The sequence below is a fragment of the Eurypyga helias genome, unplaced genomic scaffold (genome assembly GCF_000690775.1).
Source record: "Eurypyga helias isolate BGI_N326 unplaced genomic scaffold, ASM69077v1 scaffold3271, whole genome shotgun sequence".
NCBI classification, from domain to species: Eukaryota; Metazoa; Chordata; class Aves; order Eurypygiformes; family Eurypygidae; genus Eurypyga; species Eurypyga helias.
In genome coordinates, this window is record NW_010232549.1 from 21,093 (window position 1) to 48,353 (window position 27,261).

Sequence of the window (27,261 nt, forward strand, 5' to 3'; positions counted from 1 at the left end):
GGTTGGGATTTGACGGTCGCTGTATGGAACCTACTGCATACTAGTCTGTGCAGTGCACACTGGTTTTCTTACCGATCCTAAAGTGTAGATGTGGCGAAGTCCTGGGAAGGAAATCTGAACTATTGGAAGTTGAACTTGTTCCGTTAGAATTTAGATTCCACAAAGCCTGGGGTGGTGATTTGTGCTTTAAATGCTTTGGTGCAGATCCAGCAGTTGCCCCTGACCTGTTCCAGTCTGAAATCAGAGAATGAAAGGCACAGGAATAAAATTCTGCACGGCTGTCACATCTCAAACAACTAGAGACCAGGGAGGAGAAAGGTCTGTGCTTGCTTCCTGTGAACCCTTGTACCTGCCCTGAAGCTGCGGGTCTCCTGCAGCCCAACGCACATTACTGCTGTTAATCTGTACACTGGTTCTGTCACACTTGTGCGGGTGGGGATGGGTACCAGCAGTTCAGTCTTCTATTTCCCAGCCCAACGCACGTTACTGCTGTTAATCTGTACACTAGTTCTGTCACACTTGTGCAGGTGGGGATGCATACCAGCAGTTCAGTCTTCTATTTCCCCTTCAGGCACCCGGTAGAGTAATACTGATTTGGGGAAGGTCATACCGAAGAAGGCAGGAGGTACACAAAGGAGAGGAATGGCAGCCTTATCCGTGTTGGATCATACAGCATTGAGCTGGCTCGTGCTCAAGGGAGGATACTCTGTGTGCTACTTAGAGCGTTCTTGCCCAATTCTCCCTCTGCAAATGGTAGGCCACACGTTCCCCAGCAGCACACAATGCACAGGACATAGGTGTTAATACAGGATTTTAGTCTGGTTTCCTGAAAAGACTAAAAATTTACCTTCTCCTTTGTTATATCCATTCATAAAGTCAGCTGATTTTGATAGACACACAGAGCTACTGAGTTATTAAATTCTTCCACATTTCTGTGAAAAACCAACATCAGTGGGGTAGCCCAGAATAACCACAGACCACGTTATTTCTTGCTGAGCTGGTAGGTAGCAGAACCTTAGAACAATTTAGATTGGAAAAGGTCCTTTGGGGGTCTTCAACCTCCTGCCCAGAGTTGGATCAGGTTGGTCAGGCACCTGTCCAGCTGAATTTTGACTCTCCAAGGAAAGACATTCTGCACTGCCTCTCTGGGCCACTGTCAGGTATTTAACTACCCTCAGTGTGAAAAAAATGTGTTTCCTTATAAATAATTGGAATTTCCATAGCTGCAACTTGTGTCCACTGCCTCTTCTTGCTGTGCACCTCTGAGAAGAGTCTGTCCCTTCTCTATAACCACCGCTCAGATAGCCAAAGACAGCAATTACATCTCCCTTCTCCTTCCCAGGCTGAGCAAAGCCATCTCCTGCACATAAAAAATAGCTGCTAGTATGTCCAATATCCTGCATAAAATTTCTGAATCTCAGCTTTACGAAGACTGGAAGGCCACCAAAACTAAAGGTCATGTAAGGGAACACTGAATGCCATGTACAGAATTACAGACCAGGAGGAAATCTCTTTGGGAAATCTGTTTTTTACCACATGCTGTCACCCCATCATCATATCACGTACGCAGTTAGTGGAAAAAATGGATAAATACCTGTTAAAGAACAATTATCCAATGCAATGCAGAAATAATAGACAACTATTGAAGGGTGCCTTCATTCTTAATGTGAAACAAATGTGACAACAGTAGCTGGCGAGGACTTATGAGTCAAGTTAAACAAAACCCCTCAGTGCTTACCATAATAATTACTCAGACGAAATCTTCCCCAGCATAAGTGTACTCGGCACTGCTTCACTACATCTTCCTTCATTAGGCAGTGAAACACAAAGATGAAGAAGCCTAAAGAAGTAAGAAGAGAAAATCACAGTTTTTTAGGAGGATTCTCCAACCTGCTGTCCCTTTTCTAAACATTTTGTACACCACTCAGTTACCAGCCTGTTATGTGTGGGCAGAGAGGTGGTCCCTGGGCCAGCATCGTGTTGGCGTACAATTGTCCTTTGTGCCTATGACAGGGTAGTGGGAAGAGCTTGCTGCAGTTGGTGTAAAATAATCTGCAAGTCACTGTAGATTCTATCAACCATTTTTATGCCCAGATGAAAAGGATTGTGTCAGACTCTGAAAAGATGCATTTTATTTGGATGCCATTGAAACAAGGCACGAATTTGTGCCTTTAACAGTCTATCATAACAGTGCTGTCTAAACACCGTCATCCCACTGCAATGGAGCTTTCCTATGAAAATAGCTAAACACTGTAACACAGAATGAGCTAAATGAGCACTCCTCTCCCCCCATGCTTGAATTACACAATGTTACTAATTTATTTCTATTCCACAGCCCTATACTGTTGTATTTATATTAGTATCCCCTTGAGAAATTACCTTGCAAGGTGTTAAAAATGCTGAAGAGATACAAGAAAAATATCCTCACTGGTCCCCAGGCAAAAAAGACAAAGCCCCAAGTTAAGCCCAGAAGGAACATCAAGCTGAAAGCACTTCTGAGGTCTTGGAGAAAACTCCGTTTCCAGAATCTGGATCTCTCATGTGTTCTTGACTTCACGGAGTGGATTTGAAGGAGAACAGTGATGAACATGGCTGTATTCGTCATAAATATTAAGAAGACATAGGCCACAACGGCGATGTAAAACACTGTGTTCTCTTGAATCCAGCAACTGCAAGAAAGGCAAGTGTGCATTTTACGAGGAGTTCATGAGCAGTGAAACCAGGGAAGCCTGGTATCTGAAACAGTCTCCTGCAGGGTCCTCCAGTACCCAGCAAGGGGCATTCTCTAACACCCGTTACTTGCCCCCAGTGAGGACACGTCTAGAATCTCTCCACTTGCCTTTTTTGTGGATGTTACGGAAATTGAGTAACTTTGAGACTTCAGTATTTCTGTCAAATTCAGATAAGCCTGACGATTGTTTCACAACATAATAATGTACACACAGAGACACGCTGCCTTAGGTAAACAGAGATCAATATGACTTGATTAGGAGTCTAAATAATAGCAGAGCACAAAGACAAGCCCTGGTTAGCTTTTCCTCGGACATAAATTCGCCAGTTTTACTGCCTTTTTCCTGAAGATGGGTAACAGTTTTTCCTCTGAGGTGTCACGGGTGTGTGTGTTGCCTTTCTGACGGGATGGAATTCAAACATTACAGGTAATCTTCATCAACAAGTAACCATTGTGCTAAACAGAAAGCAGGGGGAAAATGGAAGCATTTTTTTGCTATCAAGCCCTTTTTAAAAAGGATGAAAGAAGGAAGTGTTTTCCCACTGGAAAAGAGAGGAAGTTGAGATGATTTAAATACAAGAATTTGAAATGATGAAGAAAGAGTGATGTGAACTGACATTAAAAATACAGAAGCAAATGTGAAAAATACTAGAGCCATTATTCTGCCTTTATGTTTTACCAGAAACCTAGAAGATGCAGGAGCATATACAGATGCCCCATTGGGCTGAGTTAATGTCACATAAAGAAAGAATTTCCAGAAAGTAAAAATGGGGTTGACTGGCAGAAGCCCTCCCTGTCCTCAGGCCAATCCACTGATGTGAGAGTTACTCCATGCAGTAGCCATACATCCAAAATGATCCACTGGACCAGAATCAGAAGAGGGTTAAGATGAGAAAGTAAAGACAAAAGAGAGAAATTGTTGCTTTCTGGTTATTTCTTCTATCTTTAAGATACTCTGGTGACCATCAAAAAGCTTAAATTATTATACTTACAAATTACTGAATGGATTGCTCTCAGAATGTGATGCATTGCCATAGAAGTCTTTATTTATAATGAGCACAATAGTAATTACAATAGCTGGTATTCCTAAATGGAAGGCAAGAGAAAGAGATGTTTAGATAAAAAAAGATAAAATGGAGATTATGGGAAGATGTCAGATAACCTCTGATGAGTAATTACAGCAGACGTACATCTTGGGATCAAACTACCCCTAAAGCTCCTTCCAAAATGGAGTGTAATTAAATGTGTGGCATAGCAGGTTTAATATGCTTATTTATGTAAATTATAAATGAGTAGGCATAAAAATATCTGTGTTTGCAAAATGTTTGCGAGTGTTCAAACATCTCCAGAAGGGATCCAATCTGGTAAAATAAAACCAGCTGATTATTACAAAAAGCAGTGTCAAAAGCTAAGCAGACCACAGCATTTTGTGTTAAGATCTGACAGACACAGACATTTTCCAGACAGCGTTTTATCGGCCTTCACTTCCACTCATTTCCCATTTCCCGCATCACTTTCAGTTCTGGCTCTTCTGTGGAGATCGGCTGCCACCAACCCCACCATTGTGGACGGGTGCCCTGAGAACAATTATGGGCCAATTTAAATCTGCGGACAGAGATGATGGTACACTGCATACGATTTAAAAGCCTAAGAAACCCTTCAAAACAGCATCTAATGGCGACCCAAAAAATGCAGACCAAATTCTGCCCTGGGTCAGTGCCTCTGATAACACCTTTTTTAACAGCTGAGCCAGCATTTTGGGTCCTTTTTGATAAATTTCTCCCAAACAAGTCTCTGATGTCAAGTGCTTGGAGGAAAGGTGAATCAGTGAAGTCCTCAGGAGAGCTATAAATGAAAGCCAAATCCACGCCTCGTCCCCGCAGGGGAATCATGCATAGAACAGCAGCTAAGGACACGAGGCCTGGAGAAGGAGATCGAAATCACCTCTGAGGATGTAAAGTGCTGAAGAAATCTGCTTACTTACCCCAGCCAGCAATGCAGCATTTTAGGATGTACTTTGGGACATAAACATTGAAAACTTTGACAAGAGACAAGTAGAAGTGAACAGACTCCAGGCACATCCACGTGAAAGCTGCAAGAAGGAAATAGTGAAGGAGCACGGCCACGGTGATACAGAGTCCTGGCTGGTTGAACGAGGACAGCCAGGAATTGATGAGGAAGACCATGTTCAGCATCAGCAGTGCAGCACAGAGGTTGAGCAGGATTTTTGAAGGGTTGTCTCTCCGCAGCTTTCTAAGAAGGGGAAAGTCCACAAGTTCATCACTGCATGAGTTGCACTGGGCGCATTCGATAATGCAGAGTAACACAAGTGTGTATTCCTCATATTAGAAATTGGCTTCTTGTGGCATAAGTTGTGTCTACATTCATGGTTTACATCACATCACTAGTGTGTTCGTGAAGCAGATCTCCCAGCCTGAAAAAGCAGAGCTTCTACGTACGTGGAGACCTGCTAGGCTTTTCACACTTGGTGGAGGAGAAACAGAATTAACATTGTCTTTTTACTACTGCACAAATATTATTGTTATTGCAATATTACTGGATTATGAAAGCACCCACCATTCCCTGTGTCTAGGGCCCCACTGTGCCAGGAGCTACTGGCACATACAGTATAAAACAAAACCTATTTGAAAGGATGAAACGAAAGAAAGTCCAAGAGTAAGAGAGGAGAAACATAAGTTTCCTTATCTTATTGTTGATAGCATGCAACGTACACTCTATATCCAGGGAATACTCCAGACTCCTGACATGCTGTCTTACCCATGTCCATGGGTCACTTTATGAAATGACAGAAATGTAAGAACATAGAAGTTGCTGCACAGTTCGGACCAATGCTTGGATCAGAGCATGAGGATCTGAATCCCTCTTGCTTCAACCACAGACACAAGTCAAAATCAAGCAGTATGGATACGGTCAGCTCTAACTCTTGCCTCCTATGCCTCACAGCATCGAATATTACCAAACATCCTGATAGTTACTGCAAATTCATTATTGCTAAAGCATTGAAAGCGATAGAAGAAAAAGACTTACTCCAGGGCTAGATATGTCACCAGTGTTATACCCAAAAAAAGGGAAGAAGCACCACATCCTGCATAGCTGATCAGCGTTAATATATGATCATGCCTGGTGTCTATCTCCGTCCGGGACAAGTCCTGTGGTACAAGAGAAGGGGTCACAGTTGTTTGCCATAACAGATAAATTGCTTTCAACATTTTCACATTGATAAAGGAATCGATTTCTGTTCTGCTTCCTGCTACTCTTGGAGGGTTTCCATTAATATTTTAATGTGTTTCTTATTGTATAGCCCTGCAGAATATCAAAACTAGTAAAAATACACAGCATTTTTAGTATTCAGTGCTTAGTTGTGAAGCTGTGCTTGAGAAATCACAAATTCAACAAGGATTCCAGTATCTTGCCAAAATGATTCCACTGGTTGCTCGTTTTGTGGGAGAAACTCCACCTTGTTGCAATGGCAGCTGCCACGCTTGGGAACTGCACAAACCTGCGGAATGGTGTGGAGTGTGGGAGGAGCCTCTGTGCCCCGAAAGCATCACTCCACGAAATCGGCTGGGAGGCTGGGCCCTGCTTCTCCACAGCTACTGCCAGCAGTGATGTTGAGAGGATTTTGTTGTTCCCTGTCACAGTTTCTCTTATATTTAGTGAACCTCAGACTAGTAACCTAAAACTCCAGCGTACGAGCGACTTTGAGCTCTTAAATAACCATGCTGATTACCAAAGCAGCAGTGCAGAAGTGTGATCTTAAAATCAAACGGAATTCTCTTTGCTTGAATAGAAATCTAAATTCCTTCCTGTAGAAGTCACATTTTTGCTACCGGTGAGGGCTTTCATGCCTCTCTCAGGGCAGGGTAGTGCTGACCTTCACGTGAAGCTGGACAAGAATCCGAAGGCGACGGGATGGCCTTAACCCCATTGAGTAGGTTGTGTCCTCCTGGGATCAGACAACTTTAAGCTACTCCGTTTGCTCTGAAATTGCCTAACCCTTTGCATTTGTTGCAGCCCATTCGCAGGCTCATCTCTGCACGCTGCTTGTTTGACATTCAACTTTGAGAGGCAGTTGTCTCTGGTTTAAAAATACTGGCTGCCTTTTCTGCCCTATAAATGAGTGACAACTGCTAATGACATCTCCCATATATATTAAACTTCCCTTTCTAATGGAGCGTAGATAAAACTTCCAGAATGTTGTAATGTCATTACTTGCCACTGGCAGGTAATAAATTTAACAAAATATTTCCAATGCAGCAAATAACACATTAATGTTGATTAAGTTACATTGCAAAGAAGTACAAACTACATCTGTAAAATGAATTTGCCTCAAAGCAAGTGACATTTAAAGGACTTTAAACCACAAAAATTATAATAACTCTTCTGTTTGTTATTACTGATTTTGGCAAAATTGCGGATATCTAACAGCTTGTATGGATAAGAATCGCCCATCTCTTCCCAAAACTAGTGATGACTTTGTTTAGTGCCACGGGACTTTTTTGGAGATGATTCACGGAGTACTTACCAGTAGGACTCCAAAATGGGTAAGATGGTTACAAAAACAGATTGTGTAATTCATATCTGTATATTCTGTTTCACACCCCGATGTATTCCAACCACCCAGTCCATCTGTGTAATAGAGAAAAAGGGATTTTTAAGCAGAGTTAGTCATGCTCAGTCATTTATAGCTCTGCAGCATGCAGAATGTGTGAATATGAGCTCAAGTTAGTACAGATTGCAGGGTCATTTAGCAGCATACAAGTGAGACTTCACACAGGAACACATCTTATATAGTTGCCTGAGAACCTCAAAACTTGGATGAAAGCCTGTGGTGGAATGAAGAAATATTTAAAGTCATTTACATGCCTGCACACAGAGAAAGCAGGATGGTAAGGAACTGTGCGCTGGACTACATTACGCTGCAGGGTGTAGAAACACAGAAGGCAAGAAATATTTACAGGGAAAAAGATTTGTTTAGTCTGAGTGTAGCATTGAAAAAGCCAGATCTTCCTTGGTAAGATTAAATTTATGACCTTATTTATGTGGTGTGTATGGCATTCAGAAGCTAAGCTGCTGACTTAAAAAATATATGTATTCTAATATGAATAGTTGCAGAGAAAACCTCTCCCACGTGAGCTGAGTTAACCCAACACACAGTTATGTTTCTGTTGACTGCCTGAGCCATATTCAAGACCTGACCACAGCAAAGTCCCTACTGACTTCCCTGAAGTAATGGTGAGAAGACATTTGACGTTTTGTTGCATTTCTGCCTTTTTCTTCGGCTAAGTCTTCTTGTTCACGTAGACGCATCACTGCACAGCGGCAGACACGTATCCCCTAGTAGTAACGCTGATGACTGAGGTATCAGTGTCAACACACTCAACAGGATAGCCTCAAAGTTTCAGGCTGCAACGTCAAGGAGCCAAAGGCTCTGTGAGGCTGGTGACAGAGGAAGTGTGGCAGCTCTGTAGATAACACTTACTGTTCTTCTGAAGGTCCCAGAAGACGCAGTGCACTGCTGCATTTCCCTGGAAGCAGAGAAAAAGGAGGCTGTGACATTTATTCAGTATGTCTGTACTCTGTCTGCACTTGCAGATGGTGCATCTTGCCTGTAATCAGGGTTTCTAGCTAAGGCAGTTTGATGTGATTTCATCTCCTTGACAAGAAAGCTCACTGATCACGGCAACTGTTTGCATGGTGATGCCCCAGAAGGTCTGTAGGTCACCGGAGGTGCCAGCAGTTCAGGGGCAGTTGGGCACTTGGTCATTGGGAAGCAGCTGGGATGTCACCCATCTCATCCACGGCATTGAAAACCAGCACAGGGTCCCAATTTTCACCTTCTCCTTTACCAAAGGATATCCTGGGAGTCTGCATTTTTCTGAGTTTTACCAGCCTTTCTGTACCTTGTCTTGTTTTTCAAGGACAGCAGAAAATCTGACAAGTTGTCCAGTTTAGACCAAATCCTATGTCTAATCTTGTGGGCTTCATGTGGTATCGCAGATGTCATACTGAATTACTGGGGAATCTCAGAAGTTATGACTAAGACCTAGAATAACAGCCTGAGATTTTATACAATAAAAAAAAACCCCAGACAATTCTACACACAAGAAAACCTTTATTTTAAAATTTCAGTGTTTCCTCTCTCTCTCTGAAACTAGGCAGGGAAGAGACCCAAGAGAAAATAAAGCTTGCCTGCCTATTGCAAACAGCTGAACAGACTTAAGTGGGGATTCAATGCCATGTTTACTCTCAGGGACATTCTAGTTTATTACTCATAATGCTGCAGCAAACTTTCCCAAGGTACAGATCCATTTTCTTTTATTATTAATAAAGTTCAATAAAAGACAGAGTTTACAGGAAGCCACCCTAACAGATCAGCTGTTAAGATGTGTGATTTGTAGACTGTCAAATATAATTAGGCAGAGAGCCAAAGATGTAGGTTAACATGATATCTCATTAAATATTTAATTAGGATCTTGTTAAAAGGTCGAGGGAAAAAAAAACTGAGAGGTGCCAGATGGCCTGGTGGAATAAAAATGGTGGGAGAGAGAGGATATGTAGATGAAATTTCTGTGTATATATTATTTGCTAGAACTGAATTGAAAGAGCATATTGCCATAAAAGCAGCATTTTCAAGATCTCATTAACATCAACCTTGATCAAATTTGTTTTATTGGATAATGTTGTTCTGCCCTGGGTTTGCAATCTATTGGTGTGGAGGCTGGACCATAAACATAGGCAACACAGAAATGCTAAGGTGGAACTCAGCCAACGACTTTGACCCATGCCCATTTAAAAAAATGATACATTTTAGTTTTGAAACACCATTTTGAAACAAAACAAAGCAAGTTAGTTTTGAAAACATCTATGCAATCTTTTGATTTTTTTTTTAATTTACCTCTTTTGGTGACTAAAACAATTCACTGAATTTGGAGCTACTACTAAAAATCATTTCAGTCAAGTCCAAAACCTGCCATTTTTTAGCAAATAAACTATTCCTTCAAAAAAATTGTCCAGATCGAAACAAGGAAACAGTGAAAACGTCCCTTGCTGCTAAGCATGGATTTAGAGCGGAGACAGAAGCTTTACTAACCTGCAGGAACTAAACACCAAGATCTGTGTGGTCTGTCAATATTTTGGTTGATACATAATGGAGAGGTCAGGCAGCAAAACGTTCTGAGTTTATTTGTCCTGTTGCCAGTTTATCGTGAGGGTAAGTGAAATAGGCTCTACTTCAACAAGTCTCTGATGAAATAAACACATCCTACCGTATTTTGGTCTATGTGCTGAAGAGTAATAGTCACAGGCTCATTAAGGTTCTGAATTGATGCATTTTCAATGCTGGCACTCACAACGTAAGTATTCAACCTCTCCTTTGTAAAACTGTCATCCTGCAATGGAAAAACACATGCATGCAAAAAAAAAAACCAACATCCAAGCTCTTCCCCGCTTCCATTTTTTCAAATTGTATTTCTTGGAAATGGCAATCAGCTCTACACCGTGGGATGCCTGATGTGATTTAGCTGCTTGCTACTTCATTACAGAATGTAGTTAGTTGCAAATTCAGGGACAGTCTCCACAGCAGCTGAAGCAGAACAGAGTTTGAGATGCATCAGCTGGATTGAGAAAGCTGTATAATTGTTTCAGTATATCAAAACATCCAGTTGTACATCATTAAGCTCATTAGACAGTAGACACAATTGTGAATGCTTCTTCTGTGTGAAAAACATTTCTCAGCACACTGCACGCTCCATCATGCTAAAAGGAATGTCTCTCTTTTAAATTCTTACACTCACCCACCGCCCTGAGTTAAGAAAACATAGCAAGTACTAGAATAGTCCTAAATGCTGCATATCAATGCTGCTATTATTTTAATGGAGACATAATTATTTTAATGATATTTGACACGTATGATGCATGTTCCTTAAGCAAGAGCTTACTAAGAACAGAAGATTAAGGTACCTTCTTTTCCTACAGAAGTATTAGAATAGCATCAGCTACAGAAAAGGAACAAAAAGTCTAGGGTCCACAGACACCTCTCAGACCATCATTGCTACAGAGAAGGTTTTGCTGCCTGGGTACATTTTCCCTGCACATTTCTTAGTGCTCAATCAGTCTGCTGCTAAATGTGCCCAGAAGAGATGATGATATCGGTACTTTTCTTTCGTATGCACTAGAACAGCTGAAATGATGAGTGCCATGTTAGCATTTGTTAGGAGCCGTAGTTACCACAAAGAGTGAAGTAGTGCCAAAAAACTTAAACTGGATCTTTGAATGCTTGTCTGGGTCAGAGTGCTCGATCCCTAGGAAATTCTTCAGTGATTTTGGCAAAAACACCGAGGCTAAAGCCTTTTTGAAAGGGCTTTCTTGAACATTGATCTGCAGGAGAGAGAGATGACATGCTCAGAGCTGCCTTCCTCAGGTCAAATAGACAACAGTCTGTTTCAGACAATAGACAACAGTACAAAGTAGCCCGGGGATTGTCTGGTTTAGTCAGTGGTCCCTGATGTGACGCTTTGCTCTCACCTCGAGATCCATGCCTCTGTTGTAGGAGGTAACGCCGAAGGCCAGTCCTCCGTACACGCTGGGATCTGGACGCATCACCAACAAAGCCAAGGAAGTGGTTACGACTGACGTATTCCTTTCTGTGTAATCCACCTTATAGCCTATCTCCTCAGTTGTCTTCAGGATACTTTATTAGGAGCAACAGCAAGAAAAAAAAAGAACAAAAAAGATACATTGCTTGAAATATTCTCCTGGCTTCATAACATGCATCCAGGAGACAGTCAGCTAAAAACCTCTGCTCTGATTTATGATCACAACGAGCAATCACTAGAGCAGAATGGGTCCATTTTGGGGTAGAGGACACTGTCTGGCACAGGGTCAGGTGATGGCAAGCAGCTGAGTGAGCAGGTTTCAGTAGGCTGAAAGTCTGGCAGGTGGAAGATACCCTCCTGAGGGAAGAACACAAGGTGGTTCTAGGGAGACTTGAGTCAAAATTCATACCCACTCAAATACTGCATTTCATCCGCAAGGCAGTGATGTGTCAAACCCACTAATTTGATTATTTGCAATCATTTAATTGTACCCTCAGGTAGAATTTCAGAGCCAGGGACCTCTGCAAGGGATCTCTGCAGGTCTGTCCTCCAACTCCCCCCTGCCCCAGGCAGCGCATACTTTAAATGAAGGTCAGTTGGTCGGGGTATTGCCCAATAAAGCTCTGAATATCTCTGAGGATGGAGATTTCACAGATTTTTCTGGGCTCTGCTCTCAGTAGGGTTCTTTTTTCTAAGTAGAGAGAAGAGGCTGCAATCCAAATGAAGCAGTAGATTAGGGTTGTTTACTGCTCATGGGCATTGAAAGAGTCAGAGACAGCTCCACGTCTGGTTTGGCCAGCCTTAAGGCTGTTCTGCAGTATGCAAGATGGGATAATGCTCTATTGAAAATGTGTGTGACAGCTGGCCCCGACAGACTAAAGGAAAAACCCTCCTTGTCCTCCTTTGGTCTGGTGTTATCCTCATCACTGTTGGTCCCAGACACACATTGATCCCCGTGGGACCCTTTCAGCCCCAGCTGCCCTACAGCTGCAAAATGTGGAGTGCAACTTCTCAAAATATCTGGGGTCCAAAATTTCTACTAAGGCCTGAAAGAAGGAGCATAACAGAATTTGTGAGGGTATGCTAGCACCCGTCAGGTGTCATCACAGTGGTTCTGCCCTTCTGAGGTCTGATTTATGGAAAAATTAAAATACCTAAAATTCTTCTGTCCACAAAAACTGTAAAGACATTTTTATTACTACTTGTACATACCAACTTCATTTCCATTAAGGATCAGGAATCCAGGGCCTATTAGAATATCATCCTTGTCCCTAAACCTTTACATTTCACAGGAGAAGAATTCAAAGTAATGGATACTTCCCTTAAAAAACCCCCACAGCCTATTTGAGAAGGCAGAGGTGTTGAGTGTTGGCAGCTCTCACAGCCCCCACTCCACACACCGCAGTGCAGTAGGCTTTGAAGAGAGAGCATACAGCCAAAAGGATCATGATGCTACTCAATGCTTGCTCTCCAGCAGATCTTCTAAGCTATTTTTGGCTGCTCCTCCTTGCGGACTCCTCAGTTTGAAAAGGCAATGCACAGTTGTACAGTACAAACAACTGGGCTGTTGCGTAGTCTATGCCCACCTAGAACGTCAGTGGAAAGTTCATTTTTCTTGCTTTTGATATTTCTTCTTTTAATATTTCTTAATAAAATATTGTTTTATTAGTATTAATTAATAAATACTAAGTGAGAGAAAATTGCAGATGTAGGTACAGTCTTTAAAATGAGACATACTAAAACTTTTTAGTAAGATGAACACCGCATCTCTTACACTGTTGGTTAGCTTTGGATTTGCCAGTGCAAAGTAGAATAATCTTTCCTATGTGGAGGTTCAGCCCATGCCGTGAGGAGTGGGTAAGCTGTCTTGCCCAAATCAGACATGAGTAAACTCTGTGTACTTGCATTTGCCCTTGTAAAGGTTGGCAGTAGTTTTCTGACCCGTGCACTGCTCAGCAACAGAACATTTCAAAAACTGGTAGTTGAGTTACCTTTCAGTTCTCAAAGGAGAGAGGTGTTTTTAAGGTTATCGAGCAACCTCGATTTTAGCACGTGGGCAAATCACATAATGGACATAGGATCCTAAATGTAGATTTTGAGATCTAACATTGAATAGCCATGTCTGAAAAATCTTTATCAACGCAGGTACAGCACTCCAGTATGGTGTGCTGGTGGAACAGATATGTGTCTCCAGGCTGACCTGCCAACAGACCTGCTGAGCTGTAAAGACCACCGATGAGATGAGATGAGATGAGATGAGATGAGATGAGATGAGATGAGATGAGATGAGATGAGATATGAGATGAGATGGCAGCAAAGCAGCCTCCCTGATCAGATTGCTATGAAGAACAGCTCTGTGAGGGTGACTTCCACAGAACTGGTTCTGGTAAAATCCCCTTTGACAACACAATAACTAATTTCTACTGCCAAGAACCACGAACATGTTTAAGATCCAAGTATAGAAATTGCTAACTCTTGTGATGTTTTAATAGACTGAATGAATTACTCAATGGTGCCATTTTAGCTTAGGAAATCACTTCTGAGCAAGTTATCTTACTTACCTATTGGTAATTTTTCTAATATTCTGATCATCAATGTCTTGAAGTAAAATATAGTTTAGTATAGACAATATTGTCTCTGCAAGTGTCACACTCATATCTGCAATCTTTACAATATCAGAAATTTTACTTGCAATGATTTCCAATTCTTCCGTATGCAGTGTTGCATCTGGCAAGAGGTAGAAAATATGCTGTACAACATCTTGTGCATTCTCTGAAAAAAAAGAAGTACAGATGATTTCAGTGGCATGGCTACATGTCTAGGTATATAGCTACATGTCTCTACGTTAAAGCAAGGAATTAGTCTGCTTCTCCGCTCTTTCATTTTACTTGCAATGATTTCCAATTCTTCCGTATGCAGTGTTGCATCTGGCAAGAGGTAGAAAATATGCTGTACAACATCTTGTGCATTCTCTGAAAAAAAAGAAGTACAGATGATTTCAGTGGCATGGCTACATGTCTAGGTATATAGCTACATGTCTCTACGTTAAAGCAAGGAATTAGTCTGCTTCTCCGCTCTTTCCATCTATTACAACATTATCACCCAAGAAAAGTCAATGAGGCCTCAACATGTCAGTGGAACTGGCAAAAACTTCAAAGCAAAATCTGGATCTCTTAGGTATTTTAAAGGAAGAAAACAATGTACTTTTCATAGGAATATTGTCGCCTGCTTTGGGATTATAAATATTACCTGTAAATAGCATTTAGTTTTAACTTTGATCACATTTACAAGCGTTTGCAATTTCAAAATTACACCAGATCCGCCCTTCTCCCCAAATGCTGCTTAACTGGTATAGCAGCAAGAGCCAGTTCTGAAGGGTATAGTTTGAAAACTTGTATTTACCATTCATCATCTCATCATCCTTCTGTAATTGTTCACAGAAGCAGAGTTTTACACCCTGAGAATCAGACAGACTGTATGCAAATGCAGATATCTTCCAATGAGCTATTATTTGATGCCGCTGGTGAGTAGGTGGATAAGTTATCGTATTGTTTCTGTTCACCATTCAAACAATTTGCACTGGTTTATATAGCTTAAATAAATACATAATCATATGTAAACTTATAGCTTACATTAATTACAGCACAAACTTTTCAATTCCATATCCTGATTTGTGCTACTTTGTATGAGATCTACAGATCATGAGCTATGAACTATTTGGATATGGCAGTAGAGAGACTATAGACAGCCCAAACCTGTCACATCATTCACTGGTTATTTACTTAGTTTTAAATTAAAGTGTAGGATTTGAGACAAGTCTTCAAGGTGATAGCTAGAGAATTTTGAAGCACCTGCAAAATTCACCTGCATTAGAAACACGTTAAGATGACCAGATGAGTAGGATGCACATAAAAGAACCTTATCACTTCAGTTCTTCAGATGGCCAACACAAGCATTATCCGAGTATAACTATTTTTACTTTGATTCACTGTGTCACTGAAGTCTCGGTGCCTTACCTTCTGTTATTGTGATATCATGGAGGTCTAAAATATTATCTGGAAGTTCTTCCAATAATTTACATTCAGTCATATTTGGTTTCTTCCAGAATGCTTGCTCAAGTTCAATATTAATTGCACTGAAAAATGAAGAAAGAGTACAATATTACAAGAAAAAAATATTTTAAGAATTGATGATCATCGTATTTCCTTTTTAAGTAGCTAAGAAATTAATTACTTAGCCTAATTTTGAACACTGACTTGCAAGTCAGATCTGACTTAGCACTCATTTAGCAGAGTGGGAGCAGAGCCCTAATGCTAGAGCAACTCCAAATCCATCTAGGGGGACTGGAGGGCAGAGAGCTGTGAATGGATGGCATAAAATGCTATGCTGCATCTGTTTCCCCTCGCTGCTCAAGCAGAAAGTCAGCTTCCTCCTGTGCTGGCTTGCAGGGGCTGCAGGTGATGGCAAGGATGCCGCACTCCCTTTTGCTGCAGCCTATGCTGCACTGGCCCTGTACACTACACGTCTTCCTTGGCATGGCACTGCTGTGTGCCATGATAGACTGCCATCCGGTTCCCCATCACGCAAAGCCTGGCACTCCCTCCTGTTTCTCATGCAAGAACCAAAATGAGATGATCTGGTCACTCACCAACTCCTTTGAGCAGACTGCAGAGGGTTTTTCTGGCAGCTGACCTCTGCTTTGGAAGCTGGACTTGTTAGCGGCCAGGAATAATTCCCCTTGTAGGTTGTGTATGTAAAGCTTTCTGGACAATCCATTAGTGCTGAGGAAGAAATACATAAAAGCTCTTTAAAACGATTTAATAGTCAAAAAGAAACCCCCCCCGTGAGACCCAGAGACCCAGCTGGTCTCTGCACCTCCTTTCCTGATAGGACTGTGCAGTAATTTGCAGACTGGATAGGAGCATATTACAAAGTTTATTGGCTGAAAGAAAACATTTTGCTTAAATATTTTGCCTGTTCCTCTACAACCTTTTTCTCTTTTGTTTGACAAGGTCAGTTCTCAGGTAAAGTGTTAGTTTCCCAGCATCACAAACCGTATCTAATGATGGGACATCCTGCAGGATTGTCTAATCTACCTGAAGGTGCTTCCACAGTGTCCCCACTATCCCATCAGTGTCTTTCCTCCAGGACTGTAGTTTTATTTGCTAGCTGAGGCTTGATCCAACACACAGTGCCATCAGGACAATGTCTGCAGTGGGTTTGGTGTTTGTCTCAGGTCTCCCTCGATAGGCAGGCTCTGGGGCACCGGCTGTGAGCAGGAACTCCTGGATTTGGAGCTGCATCAGCCTGACTTTCTCTTCATTCCCAAGGTGCTCAGACCTGCCCCCGCACCAGAATTCAAGTTTTACCTTACCTCCGTTTGTCCGGAACTGAAGTTTTTGATCTTGCTGTCATTACATGACATTCTACAGCTTGTGCATTGGATGAGGTTAGTCTAGCTACTCTTAGGGGTATTTTCCAGCCCTAACCTGTCCACAGCATTTCAATTAGATAAAACACTTGCAGCCAGAGTTACAAAGCATAGAACGAAAATTAAGTATTACCTATTGGTTTGACAGCCACATCTTCAGGTTTCACATATAAGGATAATGCTCCCTCTTCATAAGTGTTATTTAACAACTGTTTGATCTTGAGAATCAGCACTTCTTGTGTGTCAAGTGATGTGGCCTTTATAATGGCCTTACAGATGTAGCTACAAATATAATGCACAAAAAGGCTACCATATTAGTAACATTTCACAGTTATAAGTGGCTACAAAATTAAGGAGTAACCCAGAAAACTGTATTGAATTGGATAATTAATGTATGTATTTTGTTCACCGTTAGTGGAATCTATGGCAAATGTCACCAAACGTCACTTCTTAAGGACACTAGTACCTTATCGCTGGAAATGCTTTCTAAAGTACAAATTACTGGGAGTACAGGTACAAGAATCTATAGTTTCATGGTAAATACTTCAAAAGGAATCCTAATCACATTATCTTGGCAGAGAAACATCTCTGTCACAAGCAAGCATTTTTCAACCACGTTTTAAAGTTTGGAGTGAGCTAGTCATAACAATAAGGTACTCGATTACCTCTGTGTCCAAACAGAGGCAGCAGATTCCAAAGCTCCCTGGAAAACTGAGGTTTAATTTAAGTGCTTTCAGTGGCTCCACTGGATTCCAGCTTTTTTCTCCTCAGAACAGCTATTGTTCTACATAACGATGTTTGCTGACTTGAGGAGGTTTGGAAGGACTGTATCTTAACCTTTGAGTGGTTTCAGACGTAGCAGAAAGAAGCAAGAAGCCAGCTCTCAGTTGGACCTCTAATATAACTGAGGGCTAATGAGTAAAATTTGCTTAGGACTGGGATGTTTCCAGTGTTTCCAACTCACACTTGTCTCTACACAGTTGCTCCCCACTCAGCATGGCCTTTGTAAACCATGTGCAACCCCTTGAAGGTGACGGGAACCCAGCTTCCTCTCCTCTTCTGGCCTGTCAGAAGGCAATTAGGATTTCCTGTACAAGTGGTGCAGGATTCATCCTGGCAGGCTTCTTGGTCACAGTCCACTCATGTTCTGGTCCCAGTGAAGGATACTGCTCACAGCCAGCTCTTGTAGTGCAGCACAAACCTCCCAGCTTGTCATGGAAGTGCTCTGAGCCTCCCAAGACATGGGGTATGAACGGGAGACCTTGGATGCTCAAATACACTTCCCCAAGTCAAGCACTACTGTTGTTCTGACTCCACATGTGCTTTTCTGTGTTAGACAACTAAAGATTCCACAGTTACTCTGAAACTGAAACAGCTGAGGAGGGGTATAATTCCTCCTCACCCTAAAAATGAAATTGTGGATCTGTGGAACCCCAGTTCATGACCATGGGTCTTACCTTTGTGACATCTGCTTTACCTTCATCTTCAGGGCACATAGGAGGACACAAAGAGTTAGAAGCTGGTTAGAATCAGCTGGCACAAGTTGGACTTTAAGGAAAGCAAGCAGCAGAATCTCACTGTGTTCATTAAAATAGAGCCTATTGCAATAAATGTTATTGGGACCTGACTCTCCAGAGTAGCCTTTGTTTCACAGTACTTCTAGAGGTATGTCGGGATAAACCAGAACCTCACAGGGCATCGATGCTGCCTCATGCAGACAGCAGAGCAGACCTGTATCTAACGCTGTTCCATGAGTGTGCTCACCAGAAGGCTATTGCAAAGCAGACTGCTTGCAGGTGGAGCTGGGCACATCCAGCATTCCTTTGTCTGCACAGAACACACCAATATCTATTGACATGCAGTGGCTCTCTGGCCCAACAGTTTAGATGGGGTACATCTACCAGACTGAAGGTCAATATTTAATAATTTCAGCAAAATACAATAGTATCAGCATTTAGACCATGCAACTACTATATACTCTACGCAGAGATAAGAAAAAATGTTTTTAAATGAGAAAATAAAAAATTACGTACATAAGCCCTCTTATAGACATGGCTTTGTGGATAATTACCCCTGCAAGAAAAAGAGAATAGAAGAATTATTTCATACTAAGCTCATAAGTATGACCCATTCTGCTATCACCTAAACAAAATATTTTGCTACCACAGTGAGCCCAACCTTGCAGCAGAGAAGTCATCTTGAATTCAATGTAGATATATCTACATAAATCGCCAGGACCAAGTGCTGTAACAGATACGCACCCTGACAAAAAACGCTTCTTGCAGAATGGGACCCACCCTTCTCTTAGTTTTCTGACTTGGATTCACCCCATGTAAGCAGTGCAGTGCATTCCTGTATTGACACTTGTACAGCAAGCAGGAACCATGGAAGTCAAAGAAGATAGTAGGAAGTCAAAATATGCATAAAATTATAAGACTCCAAGTCTGCACAAGGGATACTCATCTGAATTGCTAAGCAGCCCTCTTGGCTGCTCGTAGCTTGGATATGAATACAGCTGGAATGGGCTAAAAGTTATGAAATGGAGGAGTTTTGTGCAAAAAAACATTGTTTCTGAGGAGGCTTTTGGAACTGTAATATCCTTTCATTAGACAGTAGGTACACAAGAGCCAGTGTGTACCTACTTGCACAAAGTAGACAGCCCTCAGGAGTCTGTGACCTTCCCTCTGCGTATGGATGTGACCCCTAAACTGCTTCAGCAGTTTTTTTTAATCAACCCTGCAGGTACCAGCACTCTGCCCTACTTTCTGTCTCCTGCAAGTACCAATTTCTGTACTTTTTGAATTGCCAGGATGGCATTCTAGACACATTAGCTCACATGATGCATTGCTCACACGCTGCAGAGGCAGAAAAGGTTTCATCTTCATCATGAACCAATTTATACAGCCAAAGATGAGGTCTCAGTTTGGCAGCAGCTACTTGTCTTGCATTAGGCAGGATATGTATTTTCAGGTGAACGAGCCCAGTAAACAAACTGCGGGTGTTCACGTGGTCGCCGTTGTACAGATCTGGGGGTTTGGTTTACACCCTTGTCACGGGACTGGTCAGTTGTGAAGTGGGTATGTGGAGCCTGGCTGCAATTGTGCTCAAAGGACGGGGTGAAGGTGACACCACTGTACAGCCAGAGGCTTACCTGACTTTAAAATTTGTCACAGCAAATTCTTCTCCAGTAAATATGATACTAAACTGGAAAGAAAACAGTAACATTTTTGTTAACTTGATCTATCAATATTTGATCTAGACCTGCTTGTAAATTTAAAATTGTCATCAAGGTTCTAAATCCCAATGAAAATGGCTAAACATTTTTGAAAAACATCAGCACTTTTCCCTTCCTTCTGAATTTAATTTTATCCTGTTAAAAATGCATTGGATAACATGATTCTGAAACGCCACAATATTGTTACATGGATACTTGCTTCTGTGTTGTCCCAGAAATTTGCATTCTGTACCAGCTGTCCTCATCATCTGATACTTGCTAGAAATACATGAGAATGAGAAAATGCTACTCACCCAGTTTTCAAGAAGCTTCCTTGCATCATAGTAATCGGGAGCTCTCTCAGTTTTGTAGAAAAGAGAAAAGTTCATGTCAACGTTAAAGAAGCTGACTGAAAGAAGAGAACGGAAGTGAGACGCATCCCGTGGTTAGCACAGAAGGTCCATGCACCCCTCCATTCAGCCATGGTCGTGCTTCCCACTCCCACCATCACTGAGGCTCTTTGGGAAATCCCAGACTCCAAGGATCCAAATCTAGATTATTGCTGAATTGCTAGAGATTTTATTAAAGAGCCTAAAGGCCCAAACACTGGGTGAGGTTATCACAGCTTAACAAACAAGGTGTGGTTCATACTTGACGGTGCGCTAACTTGGCTTTTATTGCTTGTAAAGAAGAGATAGGAGGATCTGCTTACACACAACACCTTGCTAAGCAGCAACAGCTTCAGCATGTGTCTGAGTCTTAAACTGCCACGCGTGTGGTGTCAGTCAGTGTCGGTGATGATCACGTCAGCATTTAAAACGGCCTCGTTTAGCACTTACTTGGAACGGTACCATTGGTACTACTGGTCGGAGGTGACGGGGGCAGCGTAGGAGCCCTTGTTGATGATCCTTCACTCGAGCCTGCTGAGAGGAACATTAAAAGGCCTAAGAATCCACAGCAGCAAAAGTGTAAGGAAGAGCATAGTCCAGGTGAGAGAGCGCCGTGAGTCCTTCAGCCAAGGTTGTCGTAACAAAGAGCTGTTGTTCCACAGACCGCTGCAGGGTGAAGGCAAAGGGGGAAAATACACCTGTGCGCAGTGTGTTTTTTATTTCTCCAGAGGTAACTGCAGCATAACAAGGGAGAACACAGGATTTGCAGAGTTTAGATCACAAGGCAGACCAGAGTTCATGCGACATTATCTTTTTTTATTGCTTGGGTTGAAGAGCAGTTATCTCTCTGTTTTATTGCCCGTGTAACCTGTGCCAACCTTCGGGAAAAGGCATTTGTCAAACACCGTATGCTAGCGGATTAACGCGCAGTAAGGAATGCGAGATGAACATCGATATCCATGGGCTCTGCTTTAATGATAACCTGGCATAACGATTCCCATTATAAATGCTGCCCATCCTGCCTGGTGTTTTCAAAGTGAAGAATTCTGAGAATTCGTTCACAGCTGATTTTCCTTGAAGTGATTCACCTTGTCAAAGCAGATATACAATTTTTGCATTTCACATGCAATCTGCCACATCACCAGGCAGACAGGGACAAATAGGGTGATGCTTGTCACATGTACTACAGCAAATTGCAGTGAACCGAATCACCGTGTAACATTGCAGACCTTGGTGATGGAGGAAAAGCAGGATCACAACATTTTGCTCTAGAGGTACAGTTTCCTTGCTATGCTGGCAATTTGTGTGTTTTTCTTCACTCACATGACTGTCAGAGACTTGACATTCTAGCTCTGACTAAGAGAAATAAACTTAACATATGAATACAAAGCCAAATGTCTATGAATAAGGAGTGTGGTCGGAAATAAGCAGGATAAGGCCATGCTTCACAAAACATTGTTTTCTCTACTGTACTTCAAGGTAAGGAGAATCATCCCTGCTTAAAATGTAACACTCCATCCCTGACTCATTCTAAACAATGGCAACACATCCATGGGCAATAACAGGAACAGGGGCTGTTAAAAACTAGAAGCCTCTTATCTTTAGCCTAAATAGCTTCAGATTATGTTGTGAAGTTGAAAGGACAGCTGAAGTCAAAAGCCTGTTCTGAACAGGCATGCTACAGTGCACAAGCTTCTGCTTCCTAGACAAACAAGCGATTTTACCCTTCGCATCAAGCCACAGGCTGCTCACTCAGCACAAAGTTAAACTGGAGCAATTTCAGAGTTCTAACTTCACAAGCAAGAAAGAGGACAATAAAGCTATTGCAAGTCAGTTCTGAGTTGCCGCCCCAGGGTTGGCTCTTGCAGGCTAAACTCGGACCCTCCAGTCTTTAGCTCAGACCTTCAGCCTCTGAACGATCCTGGGAGGTGCCAGTCTGTGTTTTGGTGTCATCTCAAGGTCCAGGAAGCAGCACAGTTTAGCACCAGGAGTACCAGCAGCAGAGGCAGCTCAGAGCTGCTGGAGGGCTGGGCCAGGAGGCTCCTCCGCCCCAGGAGGCAGGTGGGATGAGGAGCAGGAAGGATGCATGGGCTGTTCAAAAGGTCAAGCTGTCCAGCAAGCTGCTTTTGCAGAGCAGTGCTCAACAGTCCCTGCTGCTCCTAGGGTGTGCAGAAAGCTGTAAAAATAGCAAGCCTGCTTTTCCCACAATGCTTGACGAATCTATGATTTTCATCTGGACATCTCTCCTCTTTACTCAGGGCTTTTACTTCTGAGATAGTATTAAACTGTTGGAAACAAGAGGACTAATCTGCTCTGCTTTGCTTTTCCACTGAAACACTAGAAAGTTGAGGAGCAAGCTGCCGCCATGCCATTTCAAACCCATTGCCTGCAGTAGGTCAGGAACATGACCTGATATAATGGCTGTTGGCAGATTCTTTATTTGGAAAAGATCCGCAGGCTTAGATCATCAAGCTGCAAGACAGACCTAGATATTCAATATACAGCCCTCCTGCCAGTAGCCACTAACACTGTTTGATGTACATGCGAATATGCAGAAACCAAGAAAACAGAAGTATCTACTGTATTAAAAGCAAAACCCCAGAAACAAAAGAAAACAACTCTCCCAAAAAAAAGACAAGGACCTGAAACTAAGGGGTGTGCTTCCTCCTCCAGCACTCATGCACACCAAACCCTCCCCATCCTCACAACTCATACTACCATGAGAATGCAAAGAGCAAAACCTGGAGTACCTGACCCTCAGTGCTGCGGAGAGGCAGATATTCCAGCATCCCGAGTAGCTTTAATCCCACAGTTTAAAGGTGTAGTGGAAACCTGAGCACCTTTCTGTGGCATGAAGCTGCAGAGATGGGTTCTCTGAGCCCCAGTCTGATGCTACAGCTAATGAGATCCTGGTTTCAAGCTGACAGAAAATTAGTATCTTGTTATAAGCTTTTTTTAAGATCCTCTCCAGACAGGGAGAATCTGCATGTATCTGGGTGATTACAGGCTCCACTCTGTTCCTGTTGCTATCAGTGTAATGTTTCAAAAACCATTATCTGTGGGGTTATGTATGATATCACCCAGTGTCAGCCAGGATGAATCAGAAAAATCTGCTAGGGGAAAAAAAAAAAATAGAGAAATGGCCAAACAAAACCCAAACCCATTCTCATCAGGAATGTAACTCTCAATGCCATTCTCATTTCCTGACAAATGAAGCATAATTACAACTTCACAGATTCTAATTTATTTATTTCTCTTACTCATTATCACCTGAAGGAAAAAAGAATCTGTTTATTCTCACATGTCAGGGATCATTACCAGCAGGCAGGTGTGGGACTAGCCACCAGCATCCTGTAGCTGCATTAGCTTTAATTAACATGCATGTAATTCCATTCACGAAACGAGGGCTAAGGAGTGATGACAGATGAGATCTGAAGCTAGAAAAACACTGTACCACTGATGTTTTTAAAGTCATAGTGGTGGAATTTGATTTGATAATTTAATGAATATCTTGTTTGGCATCCTGTAAATATGCATGCTTTCCAAAAGAAGAGCAGCAAAAATTAGACCAACCAGTAAGAGAACTGTAAAAAATGTATTTCTGTATTATTAGCAGTCATTTTCAGATATTGTATATTCATCCCTCTCCCAGATTATTTAAAATTAAGAAGAAAATCAGAAATCAATGTGTGGGTGAGGTAGGGGGAGGAAGAGATGAAGACTGAGTCAGTGAGAGAATGAGATACACACACTTTTACTTCTACACTTTTAGCAAAGGCCCAGCTGAGCTGGAGAATTAAAAGATCATCTTCAAGAACTTTGGGAAAAAAAAGCAAAGGCAGAACAATAACTCTGCTCCTGCTATCATGCAAAACCAGTGCAATGGCTGTGATAATTCTACCATTATCAATAGTCCACACACTTTCTAAGGGCTGTTTCCTGCTACATTCATACGAGGAGTTTCGCTCGCTTTGCCTAAATGAGCCCTGGCTTTCCAAAAGTACTGCAGGGTTTCCAGAACAAAGCAGGTTGCCCAACTTCCCAGCACAATTGTATAAACTGTCTACTGTCAAGGTGAACCAAGCCCTTCAAGCTGAAGCAATGCACAGGTCTATAAACAACGCATATAAACACGAGAAACAAACCTTGCAGCTAGTAATTGTTATGGAGCATAAGTAAAAATTTGAGTCATGACCTTAGCATAGAAATGGCACTTCCCCGTGACATTTCATTATGTAGCAACACTTTGGCGCAGCTATTTCTTATACGCGTGCTTCAGACGTTCTCACACAGACACAATAGGTATGACCCCATATGTACAATCCAGAGGAACTACAGCCAAGTGCAGCTTTCCATGTCTGACAGACAGGACATACATCTCGGTATGTATTTATACCGCCCCCTGTTATCCCTATCTAGTGTATCGTTAGCATGTCTCTGTGCAATAGCTAGCTCATGAATTTCAGTTAATTACAGCAAGAAGATTTATAGTGGAAGCAAAGGTCTTGCCAAGATCTGATACAAGACAGATTCTCAAACACAATTAAAGTTTATGAACATTACTATAGCTAGGACTTCATGATAGTCATCTTAGTTATTGCTCTTGGGAAAATTTCAGACTCCAATAACCCTTTTCCTGGTGTGGATCCAGTGGTTTATGGCACAGCGGCTGACCTTGGTGCCCGTTGATGTAGTTCATCACTTGTGAGCCACGATGATGATAACCCTTGAATATTTGGGCCAACGTTTTCCAGACCGAGTGACCAATTGAGGCTGCCCTGGAGAATCCTTACTAGGGGAAATCACCTGGTTCTTGGGGACTGCTTTAGAGGGAAAAAATGTTTTGACCATTGAAAGCCTCTCTCTAAGGTGCTTTGTCTCAAAAAAAGCTGCTGAAATTCATCCAGGTTATTGTTTTTGAAAATCAAAGTCCAGGAACAGTGAGCGGAGGCTTTGATTTTAGATGCTAAACTTGTCATCAGCAAACATGACTAAACTTCTTAAACTCCTTGCCAAGCCAAGCACACACCTTTCCCACACAGCAAATGGGCCCAAGGGCAAAGGTGTTAATTGGAAAAGGAAAACTGAGCCTTCCTTCTCCATCCTCACCCAATCATGTCACTCCCCCAATTAAGGAACATGAGTGGGAAAATAGCTCCAGCAACAGGCAGTGCAGAAAGAGGACAGCCTGGATAAGGGCAATGGGGGAGGTAGCCAAGAGACAGGTGGGAAGGTTGTTATTTACAACAATTGTTATTAGAGGCTATGTTCTTTGTTGCAGAGTGAGGGGGCGTGCAATGAGGGAGGTGGGGGAAATCCCTCTGAGCACAGGTTTCCACATCAGTCAGTGATCTGATGCTCTTCTCATTGCTCTGGGCCCTGGTTCAATGAAACATGGAGCAGGAGATGGGAAAGTGCAGTGGGAACTGTGGTGAGGTCAGTGGGTGCTGCACTTAAGAGAGATGTGCTGCCTGGTGGGATGCTCCTTGTATTCCCAAACTGGACACCAAAAATGACCAATTACTTCTGACTGTGCTTCTGTTTTCCTTGTGAAGTCATCAGCTTACAGAGGACCAGTAAAGATGCAGTCACTGTTATTGTGAAGCACCTAAATATTGTGGCATGTCATTAGCTCTATGTAAATTAGTCCATCAATTAGTCTCAGTCCTCTGTTTTAATACTGTGTAGCTTAAATACTGTGTAGTACATACAGACATCAGAATCCAATGTTGAGATAGCACAAAACACTGCTAGAGAGTTCTTTTCAATGAAGCAACATCAGCCTAGGGCACACAACAGACAGGAGTCTTGTGGAGAAGTGATTACAATCGTCTATGTAATGGCTCTTGTTAAATATTGTTAAACCCATTGAAAGAAAATTTCTGTGTCCAGCCTACCTCGCTCAGTGCCAGGCCAGCTGAGTAGCAGGTTGGTGCCCCAGCAGAAGGATGAACCACTACAAGGGTCATCTGAAGATGCCAACTGCCAGCAACCTGCAGGGCATTTGGGTGGCAGAGCCTGTCCCTGCCAGCTTTCCCTCATCCACAACCTGTACCTGCTGCAAGAAGAGCCTGTGTGGAGTGAGCAGGTGATGTCACACGCATGGCTACAGCCCTGCGCACTCCTTGTCTCAATCACAGCAGTTGTGTCACGGAGGCTATTAGACAATCCCTGCTGTTGTCTTGAGGGTTCCCTACTCTCTGTATGTAATCCCCAGCAATACACAAGCCCCAACAAGAGAAAATATTGCAGAGACTCACCACAGCGCAGGTGACGGTCTGTAACAGGAGGGATGCTGCTGAAGTCCCAGTACTCTTCCTTCCAGCTGACAGTGTTGCCCATGGTGCAGTCCAGCAGCTCTTCCCGGCTCACCACACGGTCCCACATTTGGAAGTAGTACAGGCTGCCGATGAAGCTGTTGCTTAGCCGCACAATAAAGCCATCCTTTCTTTTGTGCAGATGACCCAGCACCAGGCTACCGTTGGGTTCCAGGCACTTGGCGCTGCCAACGGTTTCGGTATGCACGAGATTACCATTGCAGTAGACCTCCAGCAGTTGTTTGCTGGTGTCCCACAAGCAGCACACACTATACCACACAAAAAGGGCCAGATCGATCTCAATGTCTCGTCTGGTACCAAAAAGATACAGTCTCAACTTCTTGTTTTCTCCAGAGAGTCCAAGCTCTATGTCATTTATGTCAGTGGAGGTGGTCTTAGTGTCATAGGAAAACGCTGCCCAGGAGCTGACATTGGCCGTCCGGTTTAGATCAATGCACACAGTGAACTGACATAGCTGAGGGATGCTGTAGTTGATCAGAGACACATACTTATCATTTCTTCCCAGTAAATCCAGTCTTTTTTCATTCAAATAACTGGTTT

General features: G+C 42.5%; 1 protein-coding gene across 1 annotated transcript; it reads right to left on the bottom strand.

Moving 5' to 3' along the window:
• Nucleotides 1–1,553: 1,553 nt before the first annotated feature.
• On the bottom strand, nt 1,554–27,261 carry GPR112 (G protein-coupled receptor 112; the record flags this gene model as incomplete). Its single annotated transcript, XM_010161411.1, has 19 exons — nt 1,554–1,594; nt 1,739–1,840; nt 2,380–2,669; nt 3,724–3,817; nt 4,716–4,984; nt 5,780–5,901; nt 7,278–7,381; nt 8,235–8,280; nt 10,021–10,143; nt 10,982–11,131; nt 11,279–11,444; nt 13,911–14,121; nt 15,366–15,484; nt 15,998–16,130; nt 16,914–17,062; nt 19,932–19,984; nt 20,309–20,403; nt 20,834–20,914; nt 26,644–27,261. Coding segments are annotated over 19 exons (2,966 nt in total), but the record flags the coding sequence as incomplete, so codon positions are not given.